This window comes from Lactuca saligna, chromosome 3 (genome assembly GCF_052625555.1).
Source record: "Lactuca saligna cultivar CGN05327 chromosome 3, ASM5262555v1, whole genome shotgun sequence".
NCBI lineage: Eukaryota > Viridiplantae > Streptophyta > Magnoliopsida > Asterales > Asteraceae > Lactuca > Lactuca saligna.
Window position 1 is genome coordinate 7,684,373 of NC_136419.1, and position 13,087 is coordinate 7,697,459.

General features: G+C 34.3%; 1 protein-coding gene across 1 annotated transcript; it reads right to left on the reverse strand.

Annotated features, from left to right (window-relative positions):
- Positions 1 to 6,053: 6,053 nt before the first annotated feature.
- Positions 6,054 to 8,214, reverse strand: LOC145034378 (ubiquitin-conjugating enzyme E2-23 kDa-like). The gene is made up of 6 exons (XM_078982768.1): positions 7,989 to 8,214; positions 7,785 to 7,864; positions 6,904 to 7,018; positions 6,769 to 6,821; positions 6,551 to 6,679; positions 6,054 to 6,371 (listed from the first exon to the last, which is right to left on the reverse strand). The coding sequence occupies exons 1-6, from the start codon at positions 8,030 to 8,032 to the stop codon at positions 6,241 to 6,243; spliced, it is 552 nt and encodes a 183-aa protein (XP_078838894.1). The 5' UTR covers positions 8,033 to 8,214; the 3' UTR covers positions 6,054 to 6,240.
- Between the last annotated feature and the right edge of the window lie 4,873 nt (positions 8,215 to 13,087).

Consider the following 13,087-nt stretch of genomic DNA (forward strand, 5'->3'; position numbering starts at 1 on the left):
TATACTTTATTTTAATACGTAAATATGTTATTATAATTTGTAACTCGTTCATACGAACTCTGTTTTTGACGTTCTTTATATCCACGCGTAGGTGGAGGCGTACTCTACAACTTTCGTTTAGACTCCGTCGGCTAATTTTGACTTTATTTTTAAAGTTATATTTTTAACAGGCCGGGACAGGATTGGTCTGTTTAAAATCTCATAACTTCTTCATACGAAGTCAGATTTGGGCGTTCTTTTTATCGATGTTCTTAGTTTAACATATTCTACGAATTTTGTTTAGATTGCTAAGGCTAAAAAGTCTTCTATCGTAAATTCACTATTTACGTCTCCCGGTGCCGTGCCGGTTTTGCCGTAAAACTTCGGCGGGCCATAACTTCTTCGTTATAGCTCGGATTTCGGCGTTCTTTATATGTACGGAAACCTTGAGACATATTCTACAACTTTATGTAGAGATATCGGGATTATCTCACACTTTAATTTTGACGCTCATTTTATTCTTTATTAATTATACATTTATAATTAAACAATAAACACACAAACACACATAATTCACATAATACTCAAATATTTCATATTTATTACTTCAAAAAGAGTTACAATAGTTGACCTAGACTATTACTTGACAAAAATGCTTAGCCCTGAAACCCGGGCGTTACAGATACTTTTGTTTAATTCCCAAATCACGTAGTATTCGTTTTATCCATAGTAAATCACATATTCCATGTACTAAGCCCCTAAGCTTTGCCTCTGCACTTGATCTCGCCACCACCTTATGTTTCTTACTCCTCCATGTGACAAGATTCCCATAAATGAATGTAAAGTATCCAGACGTAGACTTTCCATCATTACGATCACCACCCCAGTCTGCATCTATATACCCACATACCCAATTAAGGCAATGATTTTTCCAGTGTTTTTTACAAACAAAGTGTGATCGACATCACTTTGTTTATATCCTATCTTCTTCATAAAATTAGAAAATCAATTGAACCACGCTCGAGGAGATTGTTTTAGACTATACATTGCTCTTTCTAATCTACACACTTTCCCGCTACCATTTATCCCCGATGGTAGATCCATGTACACCTCTTCTTCTAAATGCCCGTTGAGGAAGGCATTTTTTACATCGAACTGTTTCAGTGGCCAGTCTTCATTTGCAACAATGGAAAGTAGGATTCTAATTGTGTTCATCTTCGCTACTGGTGCAAACGTGTCGCTGTAATTAATTCTGTACTTCTGTGTATATCCTTTTGCTACTAGCCTTGCTTTATACCGATCAATATTTCCCTTTTGATCTAGCTTGACGGTGTAAATCCACCTACACCCCATTGTTTTCTTTCCGGGAGGAAGCTTCACGAGATCCCATGTTTGATTTTTCTGCAATGCCTCCATCTCAACATTTATGGCAGTCTTCCATCTTGAATCTTTCACAGCTTCTTGTACATTATTTGGAATGGCAACAGTGGACAGCTCCTTCACTAGCAGTGCATGGGAGGTTGCTAGTCGATGTGATGAGATGAAGTTGTTGATTGGGTACTTAGACTTCGCGTTAATGTCTGGTTCATATTGCTTCTTTGGCATTCCTTGGTTAGCTCTAGCCGGTAACCTTGATTCTGTTCTTGTTTCTGGTTCCTGGACAGTATCACCAAGGGTAATTTCGGAATTGTTAGTTAATAATGGTTCCTGCATGACAGCAGATGTGTTTTGGTTCTGCTCTTCGACGAGTTCATCTTCGGTTGTTTCAGCCTCATTGTCATAATTTTCAAACCGGATATCGCTTTCAAGATTAATGTGGGAGTCGTTTTCAAGATTAACATCAGAATTAACCTTTTCACTCTCCACTAGTGAGTCTATAGGGTTGTTAACAGAGAACTGACTATGTTCCATTTGGTGATGTGTATTCGTTTCATTATTTTCTCCCCCTGACATGAAGACTCATTACCAAAGTATGATTCTGATTCATGAAAGGCGACATCCCGGGTTACATACATTTTATTGTTTGAGGGATCATAACATCTGTAGCCTTTTTTCTGATCAGCATATCCAACAAACATGCATTTGACAGCTCGAGGTTCAAGCTTCCCTATGTTTTGGTGGACATATGCACTACATCCAAATACCCGAGGTTCAAGGCCATTGGTTACAGGCATATTTGTGAGTTCCTGCATTTTTTGTACTGGGGTTTTGAATTCGATGACACTTGAGGGAGTTCTATTCATCAAGTATGTTGCGGATCGTACGGCCTCTCCCCAATATTTCCGTGGTACTTTCATATCAAATAAGGATGCCCTAACAATTTCAAGTATTTGCCTGTTCCTTCTTTCTGCTAGACCGTTCTGTTGAGAAGATCTAGCACAAGAAGTTTGAAGTTTGATGTGATTCTCTCTACAGAACTGTTGCATTATGTTGTTTATGTATTCGCCCCCATTGTCTGATTGTAATACATATATTTCTTTCTTGTACACTGTTTTAACCATGTGATGTAATTCTTGAAATGGATAGTAAACTTCATCTTTGGTTTTAAGAAGGGATATCCAGATCTTTGTTGTACATTCGTCAATAAAATTCACAAAATATTGAGCACCATTTGGTGTAGGAACCTTTGCGGGTCCCCAAACATCAGAGTGAATCACCATAAAAGGAACATTGGTTTTATTATTACTAGAAGAATAAGAGATGTGCTTGTTTTTGGCTAACTCACACACTCCACATTTGAACTCATTATCCATTAAGTTCAAAATTAAATTTGGTTTTAATTTCCTAAGATACGAAAATGATAAATGTCCTGGTCTTCGGTGCCACAGCCATGCCACAAACTTATTTGCTTTCCTAATTAGAGTATTAAGAGCTTGACTTTGATGATTCTCTTCAAAATAATATAGTCGTCCTTGTCTAGTACCATAACCAAGAATCCGATGAGTCACTATATCCTGAAACACATAGTTGTTTGGCCCAAAAATCACATAACAATTTAAAGCCTCAGTTATTTGGCTAACAGATAACAAATTTGAGGATAAGGAAGGAACTACTAAGACTGTATCTAAGTCCATTGTACTAGACAATTTTACGGACCCTTTACTTGTAATAGGTACCATACCTCCATTTGTTGTATGTACCTTAGGTTGTTTAGGGATGTGAGAGGTTATCAACTTTGATGAGTTATTAATCACGTGATCGGTTGCCCCTGTATCTATTATCCAAGTATCATTTCGAGTAAGGTTACTTTGAGACATACCGGTGTGAGTGGATGAGTGAGCAACGATTAGGACGTTCAGTTCATTATTTTGAGGAGTTGTGATAACAATAGTTTGGATGATCTTCTTTCTGGGTTTCTTTGTAAAGTCCCACCAGTCGGGGTACCCGATAATCTCATAGCATCTGAGCTTGGAGTGTCCCTCTTCCCCACAATGTGTGCATGTGTGTGTGTTTACTTTGTTGTTCAGATTCTTTCCTTTTTGGATACGATTTCTAGTAGCCAAATGAACCACGCTATTAGGTTCATGTTTTTGTTCCTCCATGGTCTGTCTTTGGCTTTGATCGTTCTGGATATAGGCATAACAGGACTCCAAACTTAGAGGAGGATCTTTTCTGAGAATTTCACTTCGAGCATGATTGAATTCAGGATCCAGTCCAGACAGAAAGATATGCACACGGGAACCAGATATGGTGTTGTTCACATAGACAATTCCGTCCACTGATTCTTCTTGGGTGGTTAAGCGAATATTGATTTCTTGGAAAATGCTCACCAACTCATTGTAATATGTTGATAAGGCATGCCCAGATTGTCATGTACTGAATGATCTTCTGTTTAGTTCGAACAATTGAGTTTCATCAGTCCCATCATAGAAAGTCTTGGAGACTGCATCCCATATATTCTACTGCTGTTTGGAGACGGATGAATCGACGGATGAGAGACGGAGTCATTGAGTCGATCAACCAACTTTTAACTTTGTTATTATCATTCAACCATGTTTCGATCTCCTTTTCACCATCTTTAGGCTTCGCTGTTTTTCCGGTAAGATAACTAGATTTGTTTCGAGCTTCGATCCTCATCTCCATTAGTTGAGACCACAAAGGGTAGTTTGTGTCATCGAGAATGACTTCTCCTGTTAGAAATGGCGTATCTTGCACATTTTGAACGATAACTTGTGAGGGATTTGATGATTCTCCTTTGTCACCCATTCTTCAAGGCTTCGATAATACGTACGAGGTCCTTCGATTTGATCATGTATGCTCTGATACCATGTGATAATGAATACGAGTATTTGTGGAGGAAGAATTCTTCCTTATATATTTCATTAATCAACAGAGGAATACATTTATACAAGAAAACAAAGAGATAACAAACTATCCTAGTTTACAGCCTTAATGAAAAAAATATCAAATACTTATCTTATACAACAACCATTTTCCATGTTTGATCTTATCTACACCAAGTTTTGCTCTCGTCAACATTGATATTGTGCATAAGCATCTTTGAAATTTATTGTATGATAAATAATTATTACATTAAATATAATAAAACTGATAAATAATATAAAAATAAATTTTAATCAAATAAAGATAAATTATATATAAATATATTTCATTTGGTTAAAAAATATATAACATTTTTTAAAGTAAGTATTTATTGATTTTTTTTATGTTGTTTAACAAAATACATATAATTTAATGCATACTTAATTTATCAATAACTTTACAAAAATCATTATATTTTGGATAACTATCACTATTGTCATCATATTTATCTATTACAAAAGTGGCTATATTTTTTATTTTGTTTTTTATTTTATTTTTTAATTTTTACGTTCATATATAATGTCACAAAGTAGTTTCGTTATCATACCATGTCAGCATTTTACGTTATCAAAATTGACACGTCGACATCTTACATCGTATGATAACCTGGTTTAGTTGTTAGATTTGTAATAATACGTTAAAACAAAGTGTCCAAATTGAAGGGAAAAAATTTAGTGCGAGTTAATTTTTTTAATTTACCCTTAAATTAATGTCAAAAACATTTCCAAATTATACTGGTAATAGGTCTTCAGCAGATTAGGGTAGATCAATTTATGATGTATTTTTCGAGTGGAAAAAAATGGAAAATAAAGAAAATCATGTTTACTTTTTTCATTTTTTTTTTTTTTGAAAAAAAGAAATGTCTAATCTTTAAATGAAAAAATTGAAAATAAAGAAAATCTTGTTTACTTTTTTCTTTTTTTCTTTTTTGAAAAAAAAAAAAAGAAATGTCTAATTTTAAAATTAAGGAATTTAGAGAAAAATAACCTACTGCAAATATAAATTTTTATTGTTATCAGTTTCACCTTTCATAATCACGGTTTTTTAAAGCATCTCAAATACGTTTGCTCTCCATCATTAGATGAGTCCAAAATCATGGTTTTCCTTTCTTTTCTTTCAAACTCAAACTCACATAAATACAATATATCTTTCTTTTTTACTCTATTTCTTTCCCCTCTTTTTCTTTATTAAACTCAAAAACACAAAGGTTAGTTTGCTTGTCCAATGAAGATCCAGGCCTCCTAATACTTCCCTATCCGAAAAGACTCGTCCTCGAGAGTCTTCGTCATCTCCCAAGGTTCAAGTTTTCTGTCATAATCTTTGAGATATAACCTTTTTGTACTCCACTTTCGGTGCAACATGGTATAATGGTATTTATCGTAATTTTTACAATAATAGATGAAGACTATACTTGCATTGCAGACGTCACTTTTGGTTCAAGGACTTTCAATGAAACCAGCAACATAAAGTGACTTAAAATGTGAATCATGTTTTTGATACGACGATGACTTCATCAAAATCAACAAAAGAGTAATAAAGCAAAATATGATAACTTTTCAAAGTTGAAGCCTTTTTCCCTCTCAGCGACTAGATTATAACTTGGACGAAAAATACATTTCCATTTAATGCGATTAAAAGTAGAGGTTGTGACTCGTGAAGTTATAACTTGTACCAAAAAAAAAAGCATTTTTCATTTTAAGCAATTAAATGTCACAATGTTTCCCAAAACAAACAGCATAGCATTTGAAGCATTTGACACAGAAACATTAGAATTAATCAAATATAAACAACAAATGTTACAAAAGACACAAGTTTTTACAAGAATTATTCCAGCAAATTGCCCTTTAGAGGGCTAAATGTTTTTTTTTTTTTTTTTTTTTTAAGCTTAAAAAGACTAGTTACGATGTACATACGAACATAAACATGATACAAATGCATTCAAGGGTCGGCTTTTCCAGCTACTTCTTCATCACTAGACGCGTATTCAGCTTCACTCAGTTCCTCATCACTCGATTGCTCTTCAGGCACAGCTCCAGCATCCTCTGGCTTTGCATATCTCTCACAGTACTCTGATAACAAATTAAACACAAATCTTCAATTCACCCACTTTCAATTTTATTTTTAGGGATCCTACTTTAATAGTTTTCGATTTAGGGCAAAATACCCTCGATCATTAGAGACCAAAAATCAATACTATCAGCATTTGTTAATTATGGGAAGATTTCAGCTCAATCGATTTTGTACTTACCTTTAACTTTTTGTTCATATGCAGTTCTGTCTCGCATCATTAGCGCTGCAGCATCTCCATTTAAGGGATCAGATGGATTAGGGTACAAAAGAAGCTGAGGAAGAAAAACTTCAAACACGTTCACAAGATCTGCAGATTAGAGACAATAATTCATTAATCACCAAAAAAATTGAAAATTGTAGAATAGACCACATAACAATGGTGATAAGTTGATTTACCAAACATCGGGCTCCATGTCTGGTTAATAACATCTAAACAAACCGATCCTGACCTGCAAAAAGTCGCATTTGTTGTTGACAACAATCAAGAGCTTGCTTAATGCTTTTATTGTAATTAGAGCTAAAGGAGCTCACATTTCATCCACATTTGGATGGTAGATTTTGTTGATGAAACCAATTGAAGGAGATTTGTATGGATATGCATCAGGAAGCTCCACCCTTATTCTCCAAACACCTCCATCATAAGGACCTGACACATCATCAATGGTCAATAATAACTAATCTTTTATTGCAGTTTTGACGATTAATCACAAATTTCGGGAAGTGGGATAGTCATGTAAAGAGAAAGAACTCAAGATTATATCAGCATTATGATTAATTTGCAAGGAACAAAAGATCACACGAACACAATGTTCACATGACTCAACAAAAACACACAATATTTACATGGTTCAACAATTTGCGTACATCCAACTTCGTTACAAAGAGTACGCTAGAAAAAAAAAAAAAAAAAAAAAAAAAAGGCATCAGAAATCGTTATAACCATTTTGTAAAAAATTTGATGGAGCTATTGTCTAAATCACAGTCCAATTTGCATAACAAAAAGATGTTGTATCAACATAACAGTAATGTTAAGTGTATAATGAGACAAAGGACCCATATTTTAATCCCTGATAATTGCGAATTTGGGAAAGTGGAATCGAATTGATAAATAAATTAAGAACATAAAACACACATAAATTCCTGAAGGGATTCAATTAGGTTCATTTAACCCAACACTGAGAACACAAACTTCTGGGGTTTCAACTATGCGAGAAACATGTCAATACAACGGAATAACGGAACCAAAAGTAACATGATATACCCACAAAGATAACATTTTTTTTCATCTATTTTATGTTCAGATGAATACCCATAAAGTTTTGCAATCAAATCAACTGAAAAATAAGGAGATTTTCGTTCATATATATCAGAAAAGCAAAAGAATAGCAGAAACAGATGGATACGAAACGTACTGTCTTTTGGTCCATGAAACTGCACATAAAACTCTTGCATACCATCATTGATCATATCTACTTTATAATCACCCATCATCCTAATTCACGAGATGAATCAAAAAAAAAAAAAAAAAGCAATAAGTTGAGATTCTTGAACAAATATACCCAGAGGAAAAAAAAAAAAAGTAAAAGAAATTTTAGTTGTTGAATTCGTTGAATTACAGCTTCATCAAATCCATCTCCCGTCGCTTGCTGGGTGAAGACATATTTTTTTAGTTAATAGGAATATAAGATATGATTTATTGGTTTGTTAGTGATTTTGATGAAAGTAATTTGCAGATTGAGGATGTGTTTTGAGTGTTTTTGGGTGGTGGATGGCGTGCGGGGAAGAGAGATGAGGATTCTTTGAGAAAGAGAGAGAAAAATGAAGGCGGTTCAGACAATCAATGAGTGAAAGCAGGACTGAGTAGATTCTTTTTTAATCTCCAAAGAAGCATACCATCAGATCATCACTTTGTCGATAAAATAATAAGGATTTTTTTTTATAAAAATAAACAAAGATAAAGTCACCGCTACGTTTATATGAATTTTTTTTTCAATATATTTTGCAAAAACAAACAAGGTTTTTTAATTACATGATTACACCTAAATTACTTCTGATTAGGGGATATAAATAGTATTTAGGAATACGTTAGTTTATGGTTAAAAAAATAAAAAGATTACGCCTAAATCTGAAGCTGAGTATGTGTTTGAAGCATATCAAAATTGTTATATCTTTCTTCGTATGTTTACGCCAAAAGTTCTAACTGCGAGAGGGTGTTTAGAAAGCTTAAATGTGTATTTTTTTAAATATATTATGGACTCGGTATAAATTAAAATGAATATTTAGATGAAGATTCTTTTAAAACAACTCATAACTGTGCCACACTTTTCCTCTAACTAATCAAAATCTGTCAAACATTTTTTAAAACTTTATTTCTAACGTTCTAAATTTTCAAACAAATTTTTCGTTTTAAATAAAATGAAACTCAATATCACTTTTTCTCAAAACCACGTAGTATCAATTGTCAAAAACACACATCAACAAAACAACTCATAATATCCCAGAATCTTCAAACTTGATCTCGAACAGGTGTGTACAATCAAGCCGACATCTTTCCGTAATCCTGAGAGGTACCTGAAACACAACATGATAAGCACGAAACTTAGTGAGTTCCCCAAAATACCACATATACAAATAACATGGTTGCAGAAATCAAGATTAATCGGCGATTAATCGTGGATTAATCGTTTAGCTTTCTCCAACCGTCGAGGATTAAGGCATTAATCGGAAATTTATGATTAATCGAGTTTGGCGGGATTAATCGGCCTTGGCGGGATTACTCGGTCAACAAAAGTCAACAAAGTCGAAAAAAATCAAAAAAATGTCAAAAAAATTTTAATAAAATTTTAAAAAAATATTAAATTTTTTTTTTTTTCAAAAAATCAACTTTTTTTAATCCAAAATTTTCAAATTTTCAAAATTTCAAATATTATACCAAAATGTTCATATTTTCGTATTTCCAAATTACAATTTTTCTTATTTTTTAATTTTGAAGTACTTGTTTTTCTTAAGATATATTAATATTTAATTAATTTTAATAGTTTATTAATAATCTATGGTCTCCGATTAATCCCCGATTAATACCTTAACACCAGTCGACCGTCGAGCTACCGTCGAACGATTTTTACAACCTTGAAAAATAATAAGCCTCTAATGGTTATAGTTCGGCATGAACCCTCCGGTCATGCGTCTCGGTGAGGACCCTTCGATCTCACGACTCGATGTGGATCTTCCGATCATGTGTCTCAGTGAAGACCCTCCGGTCTCATAGCTCGGGTTGGACCCTCCAGTCCTGTATCTCATTGAAGACCCTCCGGTCTCACAACTCGATTTAGACCCTCCGATCCTAACTCAGTAAGGCACAGAATAATATAGGATACATCACAAAGACAAAAATGCATAATATCACATAACTCGATATAAGTAGATAGGACCCTCCGATCAATAACTCAAATAAAACCCTCAGGTCACATAGTGTTACCGCTCAGGTAAGTATAGTGAGAAGACTCACCCCGTAAGTAAGCAAGTAGATCTAGTACCCCACGAACAGTCTAGACTCCGCCTACATAATATAATTATCTCTAATAAGCAATTTGTAATAACCACTCCGAGATGTTAAGCTAACTCATCCACTGTAACAACCCGATATTTCAAGTCAATGTAAAAGTCTAGGTCAACCATTGTAACTAGTTTTAAAGTAATAAAGAGAAATTATTTGAATGTTATGTGCATTTATTTATTTATAAAGATGTATAAATTAAGATAAAAATGATCATAAAAAAAATGTTAGATAAACTCAATATCTATGAAGAAACTTGTAGTGGTAGTGACAATGATTCAAAAGATTTAAAGAACGTTGAAATCCGAATTGTATCGAAGAAGTTATGACCGATCGAAGTTTCACGACGGAACTGGCACGACATGGTATGATGTAAAAAGTGAATTTACGATAAAATGCTTTCTAGTCTTAACAATCTAAATAAAACTTGTAGTATACAATAAACTGAGAGTGTGCATAAAAAGAACATCCAAATCTAACTTCTTATGAGGAAGTTATGATTTTTCTAAGAATTGGCACAACAATATACAACCTGAAATTCGAATTAAAGATCGGGCAATTTTTAGCCAACATAACCTAAACGAGAATTGAAGATCTTGTCAGTAGTAGTTCAACGGTAAAAAGACAGACGAAAACGGACTTCGTATGAAGAAGTTATAAAATTTTAACGGACTTTTTCTGTCCCGGCCTGTTAAAAATATAATATTAAAAAATAAAGTAAATATCAGCCGACGGAGTCTAAATGAAAGTTGTAGAGTACGGTCTCACCTACATGTGGATATAAAAAACCTCAAAATGGAGCTCGTATGCGAAAATTGTGAATTTTCGAAGTATGAAAAATTGAAGTCTGAAGTCGTACGCCCAGCGTACTCGGAAACTTGGTCCGGAGTTGGCCACATCACCCTATTCCTACGCATTCTGGACATGTGTATATAGCTTAAGCACGTCTGAAGCTCGGAACCCGATTAGAGGTCACGTATCTACGCACAACGTATGAAGGTCTGTTGTGTATAACGAAGTACACCCAGTGTACCGAAGTACGCCCAACGTAAGGCGAAGCCTCAGCCTCCTATTAATAACATGCGAGACCACCGAGTTGTGGTTACATTTTTTACCACACTTTCATCTTAAATACTCCCTTAAGCCCTTTTAAAACCCCCCAAAGCCTAGGGAAACCTCCCTAATACCCGAAGAAAGCCAGAAGCCATCGAAGTCCTCGAGAAAATAATCTTTTTCAGTCGAAACTCTGCCTGCGTAAAGCCTAGTTTTCAACAAAAACTCGTGGTTTCGTCAACAAAAATCATTTCTAGAAACAAAGCGTTGCCAAAATCACCACTTATCAAGTGAGTTCATACCCCTACACTTTTTATAACTTTTTCCATGTTTTAAAGGGGGGAGAGGGGGAAGGGAATACAATTAAAACACAAGGAAACTTGTGTTAAAATACCAACCATTGTTGTGTTTTCTTTCAGTTCATATAGCTATTACGTGAAAACATATGCATACATAACATCTTATGACACAACAATTATCAGATCAAATGAAACATACATTGTAAACTATAATATATATAGTTTGGGTTAGATTCTCCTTATTTTACCCCTTTCAGGACAAAGAAACGATTATATAAAAATACGATTATTTTTATATTATAAACATGATGAATTGTGAGTCATTCATCTTCATTGTACCTACCCAAGGTATACATGGAAGTCCTGTTTTATAACTAGAGTCTCCTCCCGGAAAGTGTGATACTTGTGTATAGATCTATACAGGATTGATGAGCCTGCACCCTGGCTGTTAGCTACAGCACGACCAGCATGTTATGGGTGGCAAATATCAAACATAACGACATTTGAAGAACGTCGCGACATGCAAATTATTTGTTCGGACGGTTATAAAAACTCACATGATAAACAACAATACATTATTTTTATGTGAAGTTAATATTATATTTATTTTACGTAATTACTCAGCACATCAAATGGTTTTATTTTCGAATAAAACTACATGTTACAAAATTAAGTATGGCATTTATACTTATACTAATCAGTCTTGGAATATATATATATATATATATATATATATATATATATATATATATATATATATATATATATATATATATATAAGACTACAATTCAGTTTTATGGAAATATAGGATTTTTTGGGATAGATACGATTACTTACAAACAAACAACTTACAGTTCAGTTTTATAGAAAATATCGGATTTTCTGGAAACAAACGTGATTTCATCTCATGGAATGGCATATATTTTCATACAAATGCTTATTGACTCACCAACTTAAATGTTGATATTTTTTCTCAAATAACTTGTATTCTCAGGAAACCAGTAAAACAGGTACATCCAAAAGTTTTTGAGAAGACGGAGCATTAGAGATTCATGTATTTTAACTTTTATTATATGTTTTGGTGTCAATATACAATGATTTGAACACATATGTAAAAACTTATACTTTATCAATGCACGGTTGTTGTACTTTAATTACTATTATGTAACTGTTGTGATACTATACATGACGTCCTCCGCCCCCGAATGTTTTCCTCGTTCAGGTTTGGAGGTGTGACATCCACTAAATCTCAAAAGGGTGAAGAGACCATTTTACCCCTCCATGGTCTCCAAGGTCCACAATTGACCAAACCGTAAAAGTCAACGTAAGTCAACGCCCAAGTCAACAGTCCATGTTGACTAAACTCGTCGAGTTCTTTCGTTTCCTCTAAAGTATCGGGAAAATCCACTCAACTCGTTGAGTTGTCTCATCAACTCGCTGAGTTGTAGCGCGTCTAGTCTATCGGGGAAAACCATAGTTGACTCATCGAGTTGGCTCATGCACTCGTCGAGTCCCTTTAGACCAATTCTCATTTAGACAATTCTAAGTAGAAATAATGTCCCAGACTCTTGATCTAGCCTCCCAAGGCTAAAATACCATGTAAAGCTGCAAGCTTTACGTCCATGCATGGCATCTAGGGCTCGAAATGCCAAAACAAGCTCTATATGGGGTTTAATGCATAAAATCTTGCCACTAGCTTGATAATGCTTGGATCTTTGGGCTCAAGGGACCTCATACTGTCTAGATCCTAAGTCTCAACACCATGGCAAGCTCAAACAACTCTATAACTCAAAGAAGGATGGAAAA

Bases quoted from the DNA above. Each gene is read 5' to 3' on its own strand.
- LOC145034378 (XM_078982768.1), bottom strand. From the start codon at position 8,032: ATGTCTTCACCCAGCAAGCGACGGGAGATGGATTTGATGAAGCT. The intron at 7,865-7,988 runs GTAATTCAACGA...CTCGTGAATTAG, and splicing joins GAGATGGATTTGATGAAGCT to GATGATGGGTGATTATAAAG. The intron at 7,019-7,784 runs GTACGTTTCGTA...ATGATGTGTCAG, and splicing joins GTTTCATGGACCAAAAGACA to GTCCTTATGATGGAGGTGTT.